Genomic DNA, 17,196 nt, shown 5'->3' with positions numbered 1-17,196 from the left:
ACACCCTCGAAAATAAAACATAACATAGCCACATTTAAGGGGGGGTTGTTGTAAATGACGATAAAGTTATTATTTGTTAGGTTCAAAATGTACTTCCCAGCCCTTAAAACGCCAGTAACAGCAAAGTAGCAGCTTTTATTTTGAAGGCAGACTCACATTTACCACCGGTCACTCCGCTGTTAAAGGAGTTCGGCGATGGCATCTACACCAATCACATCAATGCCTGACATCACGTGATTCTAGGCGGCACATTCTGATGACGTGCTTTTTGTTTGGGATAACCGTCCTCGACCAGCTACATTTCCATTTCTCTTTTGTCACTCGGTGTTGTTTCTCTTTTCCACAATGAACAAGAACAGCAAGGCCAGCGGCGTGTCTTGGGTCAAACCGGCGGAACCGTCCTTTCTCAAGAAATTCAAATCTGACGTGGGATTCAAGGAGGGGCCGACTGTGGACACCAAGGTGTGAGCTCGGTTTGGCTAGCTGTGTTAGCAACAGAGCTAAATCAGTGTGTTTTAATGTGTGTGTGTGTGTGTGTGTGTGTGTGTGTGTGTGTGTGTGTGTGTGTAACACTGACACATTATCTTATTCACTTGGTTTGCAACGACTGACACAAGACACACACTCGACGGCATTTACCTTATCTATCTATCTATCTATCTATCTATCTATCTATCTATCTATCTATCTGTCTATCTATCTATCTATCTATCTATCTATCTATCTATCTATCTATCTATCTATCATAAAGTTACAACAGTTATCATTAATAGCTCCTCCTTCCACGACCTTTCTGAACTACATCTCAATGTTTTTGAATATACCGATATCGATATTGTACGGTAATGTAGAGATGACAGTTGGTGCTTTCACAAAATATTTACACAATAACATCATTAGTAATGTGTACATGGTGTCCAAACATATAGACAAATAATGTAACAGCTAGAACAGGGTAATAAGTTCAGAAAGGTGCATCACTTTTTCTGGAATACAGCTTTGAAAACCAGGAAAAGACTTTTTGGCATATCATATGATGATATCCAAAATCCCAGATGATATCTAGTCTTATACCACAGTTTCAATATAATACTGTCCAGCTCTGTGTAAAACAGGACCACATGCATTTCATGTCCTAAGATTGTCTCTGTGCTTCATGTCTCCTCTTCAGCGCCAAGTGATGCCAGCACTCGATGATGACAGCGGCAGTGACCGTGAGGATGAATTGCCTCAAGTTGTGGTCCTGAAGAAAGGAGACTTGAACGCAGAGGAAGTGAAGAAGATTAAAGATGAACAGCGTGGTGCTGCGATAGACAAAGGCAAGAGGCACTGAGCTTGAGCCATCATGTTGTGCCTTATGACAAGGGCTGTAAAACTGAACTGCATAAAAACTGAACCGTTCAGTACACAGTAACACACCCTCCAAAGTGCAGTGTTGCAAACACGGTAACACCCCTACTAATGAGCTATGTATAACGTGTAGCTGAGGATGATGCCAGTACAGTTGAATGTAATCACACCATTGTTCATGTTAGTCTTGATTTTAAGTCACTTTTACCAATCCTATCAGGGCAAGAGGAGGCAAGACAGCATCCTAACTGCAAAATGTTGCCTTCACAAAGCTCTAAAAACTGTATAGCCATGTTTAAATATTTTTGAAACACATCTTTGACAAATCACACGCACCTCTTGTCTGTCCGCAGAGGATGAACCGCCAGCCGATGGTAAAATCCTTTTCAAGAAGCCGGCCAAGCGCTCTTCCTCAGACAAATTCCAGGGCATCACTGCCAGCTCTAGCAAAAAGAAGAAGAGTGAGGGAGGAGAGGAAGAAAAGAAGAAAGAGGAGAAGGAGGAGAAGCCTGGAAAGAAAGTGAAAAATAACAGCCTTCTGTCATTTGGTGGCGACGAGGAGGAAGAGGATGAATAATATTGACGGTAAACCATTGAATCCAGACCGAGGTGAACTTTTGTCGACACTGGAAGTGAAGTTCTTCTGTTGGTGGCTTCCACTCTGAGAGGGGAGACAGCAGCATCTCTCCCAACTAGATTAACAGGTCTTTACATTTACTCTGACTTCTGAATTCAGAGTAACTGCTGTCTTTATTGTAGCACAGTGTTCCTGCCTGGGAGTGTGTGTGTGTGTGTGTGTGTGTGTTGTATGGCTAAGGCAATATTCTGTTTTGATAGTGCTGAATTCTGGATGACGGGGCTCAGTGCCTCTCATAGATGTTAAGATCCTCACTTCCATCTGTTTGTGTCTGAATCAGTGTCTCATACTAATGTCACTTCCTCTGAGGTGTCAGTCGAAATGTAATAATGTTTTCAGCTCGTCTGGTATTCATAAGTCAGTTTTTATACATTGATACATTCAACGGTTTATTGAATGTATGAATATATTCTAGCTTCGACAATGGAGCCTTCACAGTGTTTATATAAAAGTGATGCATTCTTGTCAATGCAATTTTAAGATTTTTTTTTTTTCATGTAATGTGCTTTTTTGTCTTTTTATTTTTTGGTTGTAACATTTGAAATGTGAGGCACTGAACCAATTTGACAACAGCCTCTATTAAAACCTTATTATATTACTGTAATAGTGCATGTCATGATTTGGGGAATTTGTGCTACAATGCCAAATAAATAATATATAACTGTCTAAATAACAAACTGCACATACACTGAAGATTGTGATTTATTCTGGATTAAGTAGTTCATACATGCACAGAGCTCACACCCACTGTATTAAAAAAAAACAAAAAAACATTACTGAGCGTGAACATATGACCCTTCTCCAAGCACACAAAACCATGAACCAGCTGATCGATGTGACTGTACATTCAGAAGCTGAAAAGGCAAAACTGGAATCAAGTGATAATTAACTAGCTCATATTGATGACCTTTGGCTGTAAAGAACGGTGCATCTAAAAACATGATCTAATTGGCCTAAAGACCAAATACTGAAGATGTGGTGTGACACACATGAACACAAAACCTTTAAAACTGAAAGCTGCCGATTTGAATCATAACTCAGCCTTTCTACACATTGTGACTGGTGTTGGTGTGCTGGTTTGAAAACACAGGAGGATTTAACTTTGGTTGAAGAGTCAACACAAGATTTCTTCAGTCAACTAATTACCAGGTAATTTCTCAAGATTGATTGTCTGAGAAAAGCAAGCAGCACAAGATTACTGAGATATTCGATTTTTTGCAAACCCTACGTGTGCTTATGGAGAAAATTTGTCCGTTTTACTTGTTGAGCAGTCTAAACAGAAAAGCTCACAAAATCAAGCTTTTGTGACAGCAAGTCAGACGTATCAAAGGCATTATTTCACATAGCTCTGTAAATTCATTGTCCACACAGGTTGACATGAGGCAATACGCTGAAAAAACAACAACCACCACCCTAAACTGATCAAAATATTAAAGCAGACACATGATAAAGCAATACTAGCTGTCTGCATACATGATTCTAGTGGGATACTGTGAAATTATTTCCTCTTACACTGCATTTGTCGCCACTATTAGTGCTGCATTACAGAGGATAAAAACACGCACAAAGAACATTTTATGTGATTACCTGAGTGGTAGTGTTAAATATGTGGAAAGAAATAAAATAAAAATGAAATTATAAATATGCCGAAACAAAGAGCGAATGTCCTCGTCTCAATCAAAACACTGTATGGTGCCATTGTGCTGAAGTAGGAAATTACAAAGTGCATCAGTGTGATGCTGGTTTCCACAGCCGGGCTCCTGTCTGAGCCTCAGTGGTTCGTGGTGTCAGAGGTGTCACAGGCAGACGATGCCATTAGAAATGGGACGGCACATCACTTTGTGTACAAATGTGAGGGAAGAGGCTGAGGGAGGATAGACCCCCTCAGGTTCATGCCAAGACGAATAACCCACAGAATTAATGTAGCACTTTTAAATATCTATCTTGAATGTGATGTTTTGATGTCAAATATACAAAAAATCATAAGCAATTAAGCAAAACTCTTTTATACTTTGGGTTATGATGAGGTAAAAGAGATGTCCTGAACTTTGTGAATGATATTCTTTTGAGAACTGAGTGGCATCAGTCTTAACCACATCATAAAAAAATGGCGTGCCCTCCCTTTTGAAACTGCATAGTCTGCCTTTAAGTAAACATTAGTAGCACTGAGAGTATTTGCCTCCTGCCCACTCATATGTAAGTAATTGATTAATAACTAATAACACACTTCCAATGTACAGCGATAACAGGTTCCACTGAAAACATTTGGTCACGCAACCTGAATTTTGCCCATGCAAGATATCATAATTTACACACAGTGGCTTATTTCCCACAGTTTTGGGGGAATAATGTAATATGTAAAAATATGTAAAAAGTAACGAAGTGCTTTTCTTAGGAACAAGTAGAAAAAAGGAAAAATCCTCTCGAGTATACATACATGTAAGTGCACATGTTCAGTGAAATGCAAGGTGTTTCATGCTATAATTCAGTGTAAAGCGCAGGTTAGGACATAAAATAGTCTTTTGCAGAGAAATCAGATCAGCGGGTCGCCGTGGGGAAAACGGTGATTTAAAGGAACTGAGATGTTTGTGATGTACCAACTCACTCGGCAACAATAAAACATGATTATTTATGTGCTATCTTTACTACGTGTCTCATGGTGGCGCTCTGGTGCTGGGAATAAAGGAAGAGGACTTATAAAGTATTCTGTATTAAATATTTGTGATTAATAGCTCTATCACATCAACAGCAACTCAGGGCTATCATGACACGCTGTGCGCCTAAAAATGATGTGTGTGTGTGTGTGTGTGTGTGTGTGTGTGTGTGTGTGTGTGTGTGTGTGTGTGTATGTGGAGGAGCACCATGTTGTAACTGTGGCAGCTCGCTTACTAGATGAAACATGCTGAGGGAAAGAGAGAGCAGCGGGTATACTTGTCAACAAGGTTAACAATGCTGAATAATCAGATATAGAAACACATAAAACACTGAGCTTTTGCCCATAATCACCACAAGTTTTCCAGTTTAGATGCATCAAATTATCTGCTCCCCTTGCACTTGAGGAGCAATGGTTCCCAGTCGTTGAAGATATTCAGTTTTTCTGCAAAGGAATATTAATACTGTATACCAGTGAAGTAAAAGACTGTCTGTTCATTTGTGTATAAGGGAAACAAAGGTGGTCTTAATACTTGGGGTGCTTTTGGGAAAGCTCGGTTTGAGCGTTTCTTATCAACAGGGATGGCGCTGAAAGAATTCGCTTAAAGGGTTATTTGGCTTATCTCCCTGCCATCTCCATTTAAACAGAGAACTACTAAGAAGTGAGCGCTCGCTCGGGCTGATAAGTGCGAGCCATGGGCAAACAGGATTGAAAATCAAGTCACATCTGCGCCACCTCTCTCTGCAAAGGGATTGGATTTTTCCTCATCGAACTGACCATCAAACTGGAGGTCAGATAAAAGCTCAATCTGATATGGCAAAACAATTTTCTTCAAGAATCTTAAGTCTAAGATTTCTGCTTTCTTTCATTGTGTGTTAGTAAAGCGCTGCTGAAAACCCTGCAACATTTGTTTCACTTAAACTGAAATGCAACCCAGCCGGGTGTCTGCTAAAAGCCCGGGATATCCCTTCACAACCCACTGTAGCATTCTAACACATGGCTGTCAGTCGAGAGGTTTTGACAGCAAGGGGGAGCTCAAGCTAATGTGATCTGAGTGCCGAGATGTTTTTGTGAAACAGCCCTGTAAGGATGCCGACAGACGGCCTGCTGGGACACCCCGGGGCTCCCTGTCCTGATCACAGGTGCTCTGGGTGGCTCTGCAGGCAGGAAATCATCTCTTGGACGGGTTTCCCCTCGAAACAGATCTGGTAGACCGCTGTGAACAGAGGGAACCTGCAGAGAGGGGACACGGTCAGACGGGATGTGTGAGGGGAATGAGAGGCTGTGGCAGAAATTAGGAGTTTATGGTGGGAAACATGGTGGAGCCCTGCCAGAGATGATTAACCGATTCTGGCATGCGTTCAGAGCATCACTTGAAAGGTGCCACATTTAGCATTTTTAAACATCAATACACCGTTGTCTAATTGATTGTGTTCATTTGGCTAAAAAAAAAAAAAAAAAACAACAACTAGAAAATAAGCCCACAGTCGCCAATGATAATGTCGGTGGTCATGTTGCTCAAAAGAGGATAAACATGTTGGATGTAATTTTTTTCCCATCATCCTTTCACTTATTCCACCACCTGCTATTTGGAGAAACTCACACAGCAGGACCCTCTCCCCGTTTCATGCGACCTATTGGGTGGTAAAGCAACACACAATGTAAACTCAAGTGGGAAAGCCGGCAGACACTGCAAATTTTGTTTATTTATGATAATTATATTAATGTCTCAAATTCAATGTGGTAAACTTTTTTATTGATTTAAAAGGCTAGAAGTGGCACCTTTCAAGACTGCAAATAAAAGGAGACAGAGATAGAGAGAGAGCCACATGTGAGTCAGCTTCAGATAAAGGTGAGGAGAGAAACTGGTCTGTACTGACTTGTCCACCAGGCCCTTCTGTTTGAGGATGTGGTAAACCTCAACGGAGGTGGCAGGACCCTGCAGCTTCTGACCATTCAACATCTCCTTCTCCAGCTCTTCTATGCTCTGACGGTGGGTGGGCAAGCAGATGGTACACATTGGCAAAACTGTTAATTTTGAGACAGAGGAGCGGCCTGGATGATGGCACAAATGCACATACATGAAACGAGATGACAAGCTTGTAAAATGTCTCGGGTTGCCGTCTAGATGCAGCGTGTAACGATGACCAACTCCTGCCTGAGTTGTTGGTGGAGTAGTGGTGTGTTTGTGCTGAGGCGCAGGTGAAGTCTCAAGCAAATAATGTTGAAATCAATTCAACTGCTATTCTATACACTGTATAGAATAAACTACATGCAGCAATGTCTTTTCCCTATCATCACGTCGCCATCTAGTGGTCCAATGATGGCTGCAGCGCTGTTGTGCCATGCTTTACACGTCTGCTGTGTAGCAGCACATTATTAAAGAGATTCAGTAATATTCCATGTAAATTAGGTGGTTCAATTTCGGTAGGAACAGGAGCACTTTTAAGAATACCTGCCTGAATAAAACTGATGTATTTTGAACAGAACAGCAACACATTTTCCACTTCACCTGGGAGACGACATGACATGTACTGTGGAGCTCCCAGGTGAAGCGGCTCGTCGACACTGACCCCAGATTAGATTCTGATGCTACCAAACAGATTTACCTCCTCATTTAACCCTAACCAGCGCTAACTGTAACTGATGATGTGAAAAGCAAAGTTTAACAGTTTTCATCTCCAAAAACTGAAGCAAACTGAAGATAGACATCAGACCATTAGTGGTTATCTGCTGCACCCTAGTGGGCTGATCCACACAGCTTCAATGCAATAATACTGCCGGCCAGGCCTATGAGGTGCTACTCTAACTAACATTACCATCTATCATTTCATCAGGGGCTTCATCAAATTCAATAAAAAATTTTTTAAGAGCTTTTAAATGCCAAAGGGAATAAATATAAGACCAGTTTCACAATGGGAAAATAGTAAATTTAAACAACTGTAACCCTATCAGTATATAATCTGCATGGCTGCACCATAAAAAACAATGTGACAAGAAACCACAAAAAACACTTTCAAAACTCAAAGACTTCAAATGCTATTTTTAACTGTAGTGATGATTATTTAAGCCCTTTGATTTAGCTAATAGGAGTTGAAACAGTTCAAGTTTTGGGGCATTTTTACCTTCATTACACGTCAGTCACAGCCCTCATGGACAGAAAAGATTGAGGGGGAGGACATTCACACCCAGAACGTCGCTGTTACATGGTATCACATTAGCCAACCAGAAAGCCTGAATTAAGACATCTTTGGACTTTTTCGGCACCTGCCGGTCATACCTTCCCAGTCTTGGCGAACGCCTCGGCCACCCGTCTGTTGCGGCCGCCGTAGCAGGTGGTGATGAGGTCGGCCACGCCGCAGCTCTCCAGGAAGGTTGCCGTGGAGACGGAGCCGTCCTTAGAGAAGAGCTTGGCAAAGGCGATCATCTCCATCAGCCCCAGACGGATCACAGCCGCCTTGGTGTTGTCCCCGCACTGCAGCCCGTCACAGAAACCTGCACCCACCGCTACGATGTTCTGGTGTGGGACGGAGAGGCAGGATGCAAGCAGACTCACATGACTGCACTTCACACAGAGCACACAGCTGATCCCACTGACCAGGATGATGCTCTGGTGTGACGAGACTACTGGATTAATTCACCATTACCTTGTTTATTTTAATATGCGATACTCACAAAACTGACGTTATTGTGTAGGATTTCATAAAGTTGGAACAAGTGGACTGGTAGTTGATAACATGCAGATATATGTCAATACCAATTATTTATAAATTTAAGTCATTAGGGGAGTGAGCGAGGCTTTTTAATATTTTCTTCTTCTTTGTTACATTTCCTGTTATCAGCCTCTTGTTTGAAGTCATTTGGGGAGTGAATTCTATGTGAGTTCAGCATTTCTCACAAAACAACAGAAAAAAAAGATAATTTCATACTTTTATGTGGAATAGACTGATTCAGACCATATACTATGCTCTAATGGACTAAAACTGATGATTTCAAAGTGTGTTCTATAAATACACTGGAAGCACAATATAAAAGGCAATTTAATTTTAAAGCAGCCAAATGCAGTTTCAAAGGAACCTGAACAGCTGAGTCATATTAGCCCCATGTGTCATCTTTAAAAGAAGTCTGACAGTTATTGTTTTGTATATTTTTGTAGGTCATTGTTTTCAAAGCAAGATGAGTCCCAAAAATATGGCGCCTGAACTGCTGGTGCACTGGTCCAAAAAACTATTACAAAGTATTTAATGTGGCACGGGGCAACAGTCTTGAAGATCATGGCAACGAACAGGTGTGAAATAAAAGAAGGAAATGCATTAAACTAGCTTTTCAGGTAAATGACAGCTGTATGAGTAGTTTTACGTATGCTCTCAGTGTGTGTGTGTGTGTGTGTGCGTGCGTGTGTGTGTGTGTGTATGACGCACCTTCAGGGCTCCACACAGCTCCACTGTATCAGCATCATCGACCACTGTGATGCGGAAGTTGGGCGTCTGCAGCAGCTCTTTAAACAGCAGGCCGTTCTCCAGAATCTTACTGCCTGAAAGCAACACAATTACATTCATAATTCACTAGCTGGCGACTGGATTTAAGAACATTTTTTTGCTCTCTGGAACGATTCAATTCGATTTGAGTGTGTAAATTGTGATCCAGTCATTAACTTGACTCAGTACTTTTAGTCAGAATTCATAAACACATAATTATGATTTGTGTTTCGGTGTTACACCCTCCTCAGACCACCATACTCTGATAATGGTGTCTATGGGACCAAAATTACTTGGTGCGAAAGAGATGAAGTCTCTCCTTTTTCTTATTTCTGATGCGGTGCTTTTCCCTGTTTATTCACCATATTAAACCGAGATCCTTCTTACCTATCGTGGTTTCGCAGAACTTCTCAGCCGCCACCTCATTGGCTATGTTGGCCCCCATGAGGACGCTGACGTCAATCCCCATTTTCTCTCTGATGATGTCAGAGATCAGTTTGAGCCCCTCAGGACCCTCATCTATTCCCTGACAGGAAAAAAAAAAAAAAACGGAGAGAGACAGAGATGTGAGAAAAGTGTGAATGAAAGCTGGAGGTAGGAGATGAGAGGCAGAGATGTGCGAGAGAGAGAGAAGCAGAGATGAGAGAGGCGCTGGTGCTGCCCCCGCTGTCTGCAGCTGCCTGCTAAAATGTGATATGCATGCAGCATCTGACTGACATGCCCATGCCAAAAATAGAGAGAAGCAGTTATCCTCCACAGATGCCCTCTGTTGGTGCTGATGTTGACTGAATCAGGCTGTGAAACACAGACAGGATGACGCATGGCCACAACAAACAGAGCTGGTGAAATATTGAAAAGCTTCTTGTCAGGCTGAAGTCTCTGAAGAGTAGATGTGCTGTGCTCAGACAGACAGACAGGCAGACAGACAGACAGACAGACAGACAGACAGACAGACAGACAGACAGACAGACAGACACACAGACAGACAGACAGAGCCGGAGATGGAGATTAAATCAGCCGCAGACTGGCTCCATTATGAGTCTGCTTATTGTGGTGACTTACACTGCTGCACTTCATACTCCAGGCATGTGCAGTTCATATGACATGACATGCACACAGGTGTCTGCAAGTTTCATTAGCTTCAATCTAAGACCTTTAATTTTTTTTTTTTTTTTTTTTTTTTACAGCCAGTTATGAAATAGCAATTTGTCAAATATAAAAATGAACAGAATTGGAGACCCATCAGAAGATAACTGCCTCCATTGTCCACTTTTGACTGGAAAGCTGAGACTCTTGTGGATGCAATGAGCCCAGTTTTAATTCAAGTGTGATGATGTTAGCCCTCACAGTAGCCATTTCTTTGTATAGAGACCATTATTTAAATGTATTCTTTATTTAAATGTTCATCAATTGACTGATACTGAACAGTACTGTTAGTTATTTAGTTATTCATTTACTCTGTATTTTCTCAGCGTTCATTCCTAGAATTGGTTGACAATGTATAATAATGGTGAATACCAGTATTCTTTGATAAAGTAAAAAATACTTGTTTAAGAAAGCAGCCTTTTGAGGACCTCTGAATAGTCATATCAGTTCTAAATCAGTGCACCATCCACACAGAAAAGGTCCATTTTCATTCCAGCTCAAAAATTTACTTTATCAGCTGCCATATTGATATTTGGTGAATTCACATATCAGTCGAGCACTAGCACAGACTGACACATTCATGCATGCAGGCACCATATGTAAAAATGACAAATGTAGACACACATCCATACATAGAAGCAAGCGAGTTTAATCATATTTAGCAAAAGAGTTTTGAAGAGCCTTTTGATGCCAGTTACAATAAAATATGATGATTTTGCCAAGTAAAAAAAAAAACAAATGAAAACAAATTATGGTTCTGGAGAAACTGCATATACACAAACTGCAGCATTTAAAGCCATCAAAACTGATTCAAGAGTTTAAAGGGACAGAAAAAAAAAGACATTTTCCCTCCTACCTCTACCTAAATCACACGGAAACTCTGCCTTGACAGGCTGGACTAAACAGAAGTGGGGGTAAAGTATCTTTTTTGTATTTTGGCCGAATCGTTCCTTCAAATGTTACCTTTGGCTGCATGAGAGACTTGCGCAGGTACTCTAATCCCACATTCAGTACAACTCCCATCCTCTCTGAAAAATCTTGAACTTTTGAGTGGTCACTTTTAGAGCTGCGCCAAACCGGCCTGAGTCAAGATCCCCTTCCTAAGAGAGGTTATCTGAGGTGTGTCTCACAGAGCTGTGGCCTCGTTAAGTGCAGACTGCTTTCAGAGGGAGAAATCTAGGGCAAGTCAAGCTCTGGCCATCCACTTTAAGAAAAAAAAAAAAAAACTTCCCAAAGTGCTTTTAAACAACACTGAAGCACAGTCTGTCCATTTTTTCTTTCTGTCTTTCTTTCTTTCTCCCTCTCTCTCTCTCTCTCTCTCTCTCTCTCTCTCACACACACACACACACACACACACACACACACACAATCCTCTAGCCTGGATATATACAGTATAAATCCCCCCAGCTTTATATTATGGCCCAGACCAGAGGTTTTAATCAGCTTTTTAACCTGGATAGAGCTGAGGATTTATCTCCACTAACATGCACACATACATAAACACACACACATACGCATGCACAAATACACACAAACAAGTTCATGTGTGAGTGCCTGTGTGTGTGTGTGAGGCTGTGAATTGTCATAGCTCTGATCTGGGCTGCAGTCAGCCTCTGGATAACAACACTCCAAACCAAACAAGACCAAATGGCCAGAACAGACACAGTCTATCCTATTATAGTGGAATTATACGTTATATAAAGGGGTTTTCTGCGCATTTCAAAGCCCGTCGTCCCAGTACCGCACATCTTTCACCGACACAACCAGGAAACTGCATCTGATGAAAACATCTTCAAGTCTTGAAAGACTGTACATTTGTTGAGGGGATATTATAAACAACGCTACAATTTTACAGCTCTCTGTATCATCTAACAAAATCAGCCTTTTCACTACATGACACTAACATGTTCTACAAAAACAAGCAGACTTCAACTACAGTTTAATTGTAAGAGGAAACACGGGACCCTGACATCAATTTGTGGCACCCAGTGAGTGTGCAAATGATATGCTGAATGAATGATCACAACAACATGGGCATTTAAAAAGTCATAAGGGGTTTTTATGACTCATTTGTCAAATGAGTGTGACTTTGCAATGCCCTAATAACAGCAGACACACACAAACACAGGAATGGTAAAGGGTCCAGATGGCGCACCGTAATTCAATATTCTTTATTTAGCTGACAACGAGATTTAAAAGGCAGTCTCACTTGGGACGGGCCTTTGCTTAAAGCCTTTGAAGCAAACTTGCATGTGTTAGCATTTTTGATGTATTTCGCTCCATCCTGTGGGAACTCATGCAGGACAGGGGCCTGTCTTTGTAGGACAACACGGACTACAAAGAGACAGCCGGGCTACACAGTCTAATCTCACAGATAAAATGTGCAGCATCTGTATCTCTTGCTCTTTATGGCATTAGGGAGATGCAGATATTCAAACAGCAATGCAGATACTGACAAGTAGAGTGGTTGCATGAGTCAGAGGTAGCCAGTCTGAAACAATGTCTGAAACTAAAGGTCTGTACACAAAATCAGTCTTTAGGATTGTTTTATTTATTTCATTATTTATTTTTTGACATTTCTGCTTTACTCAATATTGACAGTAGAGAGACAGGAAAGGCAGGGGAGAGAGAGAGAGAGAGAGAAAGGGCTCAGCTCGGTAAGGACTCAGTCTTGATATGTGGTACACGCTCTACCAGGGAAAAAAAATCACTCTTACGCTTTTTTACTAATGTGTCCCCATGTTCTAACAGCCCATTCTGACTTGGTTTTCAATCTTGGGCAATCCAATCACTAGTGGAAAGCTTTAAGTACAGGTGTGAACGAGGTCCAGCTAGGACACGTTGGGCTACATCCCATTTGTAGTAACCCTAACCCTAATCCTGATGTGTCCCCGATGACATCTAGATCCTTTGTGGAAAGAAAGAGCACTTGCTAAAGCAGACTGCTGGCATGAAATTTAAATTAAATTTGTTTTGAGGTGACATGGCAGGGTCTTGGGTTGGGTAATCCAAAAAACTGTTTGTTCCACTGTTAGTGTGCCAGAGATACAGAAAAGGATGGGAATTATTGGGAGAATAATGACAGCAGTTGGAGAAACAAAATAAAGGGACGAAGGAACTCTGATGGATCTGAGGTCGATCAAAAATCTGATCAAAAGTGGTCATTAAAGATGCATTTTGGGCACTTGGTAACACGAACTGTCTCGGCTGTTCACCTGCACTCAGAACACCCGAGACAGATTTTAATACCAAGTGTGAACAGGGCTTAATGGTAAATTGATAGGTTTTACTGAACCTGGATGCCAGAGTGTCACTGCATTCACTCCAGTTTGGCTCTGAGGCTGCACAGACTCAAGAGCCCTGAAACACCACCCTGACAAATCACTTTTTCAAGGAGCCAAATAAAGCCTAATGGGGATGTTCACGTCAAGGTTCGCAGTAGCTCTGGTGGAGGATGAGCTGTCAGAGTGCTTCTGAATATCCAGTTTTAGTTTGGACGGTGTCCAGTATTTGGGGGCTGCGGTACCTTTATGAGAGTGATTCCCCGAGCCTTGGAGGAGACGCAGCCCACCATCTCATCACACAGCTTCCTGATGAACTGGTGAGGGACCACGAACACCAGCAGGTCAGCTCCCTCTGCAGCATCGCAAAGCTTCGGGACGGCCACCTGGAGAGAGTACACTTGGTTAAAAGGAGGAGGAAGGAAGGAAAGTGCACTTGTACAGCCCTTTTAGTTGAAGAAGGAGAAAAGCAACATGGAAGAGAAAGAAGGGCTCTGGCCTAGCGAGGCTGTTTGGCTGATAGCGATGAGTCAGTCTCTCAAGGAAGTGTTACTGTTCCTGTGAGATTCCACCCTTTTATTGTGGCCTGTTAAGGGATCATTTTAGTAGTGCTGAAATGATTGGTCAATTAATTGATTAGCTGATCGATAGAAAAGCAATCTATTATAATTTTTATTGCCAATTAATCATTTTAGTCACTTAACAAGTAAAAATCCCAAAAATTTGCTGATTACAAAGATTATGAAGACAAAGACTGGCTTACTTCTCTGTTTATTATAGGATAAAATTAACACTTGGGTTTTTTGTGGCTTCTGGTCAGACTGAGGAAGGAATCTGAAGACATCATTCTAGGCTCTGCCAACTTCCAATGAGCCATTTGTCTGCATTTATGTCACTTCATAGATTCAGCTAATAATAATAATAATAATAATAATGATAATAATAATAATAATAATAATAATAATTTTTTAAAATGATAGCGTAATCAACAATCTAAATAATGTACAGTTGCAGCTACGGCTGTGCCAATTACAGTATAATCAGGTAACTGTGATTATTTGAACCGAGGACAGTCAATTTTCTTAATTGTTTGATTTCATAAACTGTCACTTCATACACATTGCTAGCTGTGTATGCTACCGTTCACTGTTTCACTGCTTTAATCATTTTAGATCAATTTCTTAATAAGCATGGATCTCAAGTGGAATAAGATGCATGCGTGTGGAGGCATCCTTGCAAAATTAGAGTTTGGAAACTAATCAAGAACAGCACATGCAAACAGGAAGCCTGTCTAAATTCAAAATATTCAGTCAAAATATTCCAGTTTTGTGAGTCTAAAATCACAAAGTGGGGAAAAAAACTGAAAACACAATATCAAAGTATACTCTAATCTGCAAAAATATCTCCTAAATTGCAGTGAGTGCTAAAGCTTGCCTCCCAACCTTTAGATCTGTTGTCTCTCCTTGTCCCTTCAGAATAAAGCATCACAGATGAGCTGGTTGGGTGAAGATAAACATCCCGTGTGCAGTTTACTGACACTGCAGTTCAAGTCTTTCAAATCAGCTACCTCTCACTGTCATGTGGAGCCACCAACACGCCAAGCCACCTCATCCGTGTAACATGTAGTGGACTGCATTAGCTCATACAGGCTGAAACAAGAGAGCAGTCATCCTCCCTCTTACCACGTTCTCTGGCAGTTTGTATCCAGGCAGGTACTTGACGTTCTCATGGTCCGTGTTGATGATGTCAGTCAGCTTCCTGCCGTTGATGTTTTCTTCATACACCCACATCTTCACCGTGGTGGCAAAGTGCTGCAGGGACTTGGCGTTACTGCCGATAATCCTGGCTATGGCCGAGCCCCTGAAAACCAAAGGAGGGATCAGCTTGCTTTTACAACTTCTATTTTAAGTCCCTGATTTAATTTAATTGAAAGCTTATGAGGATGGATGCAAACTATCCACTGCAAACGACCACAGAGGGGTGCTGCGATATCGAGTTATAGCAATGGATTAGCCTGATTTTGAAGCGGGATTCCCCCCCGACAGGAAACTGAACACTTACTCATAAGGATGCACAGATAACAGTCTCATAATTGTGTCCCCCTGTGCAGATCCAGGCTAAAATAAGACGCCATTAACAGAGTCTCTCCAATGCTAAAAATCCATCAGCAAGAGCCACATACAGTCTCAGAAACCACAGCAAAATGTTACCATCCGTCCAACTAATGGAGAAAAGAAGATTAAACCTACAGTGAGCTCAAACTGATGGTCTCATTCTACTTTGTTCAATGACTGTAAGATTGTGGATCAAATTTGTATTTGTGTTGCTGGATGATGTGTAATATTGATTATTATGGTCTGTGCTGTGAAAAGCAGTATCACTACATCCCTCTATATGCAAAGCCAAGGGAAATATTAAGGAGTGAGCTGATCTGCTACACACTATCCACTGTGTGTCTGGAAACAACAGCATGAGTAAATGCAACTGTGAGGAAATAGTCTGCACACTAGAGCTGGGTCCCATTGTGTTTTTACTGATACCACCAGACTTGATTGTACACATACTAAATGTGTATGTGTTGCACGGCACGTCTCTATGTTTGAAGTGGCCAAAACGTCACAAATGTGGTGGCAGAAGCAAACACGCCACTGGAGCCAACTCTTGTGTGCAGACTATTTTTTTTTTTCACATACGAAGGACTGTTATCTGTCGAATGCCAAGATTTAAGTTTTTGTGTGCTTATACATCTGCCTCATCTGCAGTTTTTCAGTATTTAATAAAAGCTGAAGGCAGTCTAAAGTTACTTGAGGCAGATCTCAAGCCAAGTCAAGTCCCACTGGAGCTGTACGTCCCACGTTTCCCATCTTCTCTCCCATCTGCAGCTGTTATGCATCATATAATATGAGCACACAAACTGTCCAGGCTTAGCTCATAGTAATGTCACTGGGTAAGTATAATAGGATTAAAATGCATGCTGTCTATGCATGCATTCATTCATGACAGCCTGGAAGTAGGTGGCTCTGTGCAGTGGTTTTCAACTGTATGTCAAGTTTGATTAAGAAAATGAACTAAACCCAGCTGCTGCAGCTGAGCGTGACCTCTGACCTCCTCCACAGCTGTCAGCGGAGCATCGCACCTGCTCCCCTCAGCCCAGCTCAGGCTGGAAGCTTCAGGGAAACAGCGGTGCGTCAACAGAAATGCAATGAGCGACATGATCAGCCTACATAACCACAGCTACACTATCCCCAACAGGCTGCACACAGCGCCAGGACAGCACAGCCTCCCAGCATGACACATCTGACGGCTCACCAGTTGCCGGAGCCGACTATGCAGACTTTGAGCGGCGAGGCCATCGGGATCGCTTCGGGCTTCAGTCCAGCTGCGGGGAGAGCACACGCTGCGTGCAGCCGCGGTCACGGCGACTTCTCTGCCGAAACGAAAGAGCAGAAAACAGATTAAAAAAGGCAGATAGCTGGAAAGCGGAGCGCATCTGAGCGCAAGCACCTGCGGGCGGATGGATGGGGACGTCCCCTGCTGATGACGTTAGTCGAGCTGTCGCGCACGGCAATGTCGGGAACTGTAGTTTTTTTCACGTATGTCGACGTAAATCGTTTGCAGCCTCAAGATTGCGTAACACAGTTTGAATGACCT

The 17,196-nt window shown here is 41.9% G+C and overlaps 2 protein-coding genes across 2 annotated transcripts; one reads left to right on the top strand and one right to left on the bottom strand.

Moving 5' to 3' along the window:
• Positions 1-222: 222 nt before the first annotated feature.
• kiaa1143 (KIAA1143 ortholog) lies at positions 223-2,680 on the top strand. Its single transcript, XM_030072225.1, has 3 exons — positions 223-462; positions 1,172-1,319; positions 1,704-2,680. The coding sequence occupies exons 1-3, from the start codon at positions 346-348 to the stop codon at positions 1,925-1,927; spliced, it is 489 nt and encodes a 162-aa protein (XP_029928085.1). The 5' UTR covers positions 223-345; the 3' UTR covers positions 1,928-2,680.
• Positions 2,672-17,091, bottom strand: gpd1l (glycerol-3-phosphate dehydrogenase 1 like). The gene is made up of 8 exons (XM_030072224.1): positions 16,855-17,091; positions 15,228-15,405; positions 13,791-13,931; positions 9,506-9,644; positions 9,062-9,174; positions 7,921-8,157; positions 6,521-6,627; positions 2,672-5,873 (listed from the first exon to the last, which is right to left on the bottom strand). Exons 1-8 carry the CDS (start codon positions 16,896-16,898, stop codon positions 5,777-5,779), a joined length of 1,056 nt encoding a protein of 351 aa, XP_029928084.1. The 5' UTR covers positions 16,899-17,091; the 3' UTR covers positions 2,672-5,776.
• Between the last annotated feature and the right edge of the window lie 105 nt (positions 17,092-17,196).

Source organism: Myripristis murdjan, chromosome 16 (assembly GCF_902150065.1).
Source record: "Myripristis murdjan chromosome 16, fMyrMur1.1, whole genome shotgun sequence".
In the NCBI taxonomy this organism is placed as follows: domain Eukaryota; kingdom Metazoa; phylum Chordata; class Actinopteri; order Holocentriformes; family Holocentridae; genus Myripristis; species Myripristis murdjan.
The sequence above is the reverse complement of the archived record's forward strand: the minus strand, read 5'-3'. Positions and strand labels throughout refer to the sequence as shown.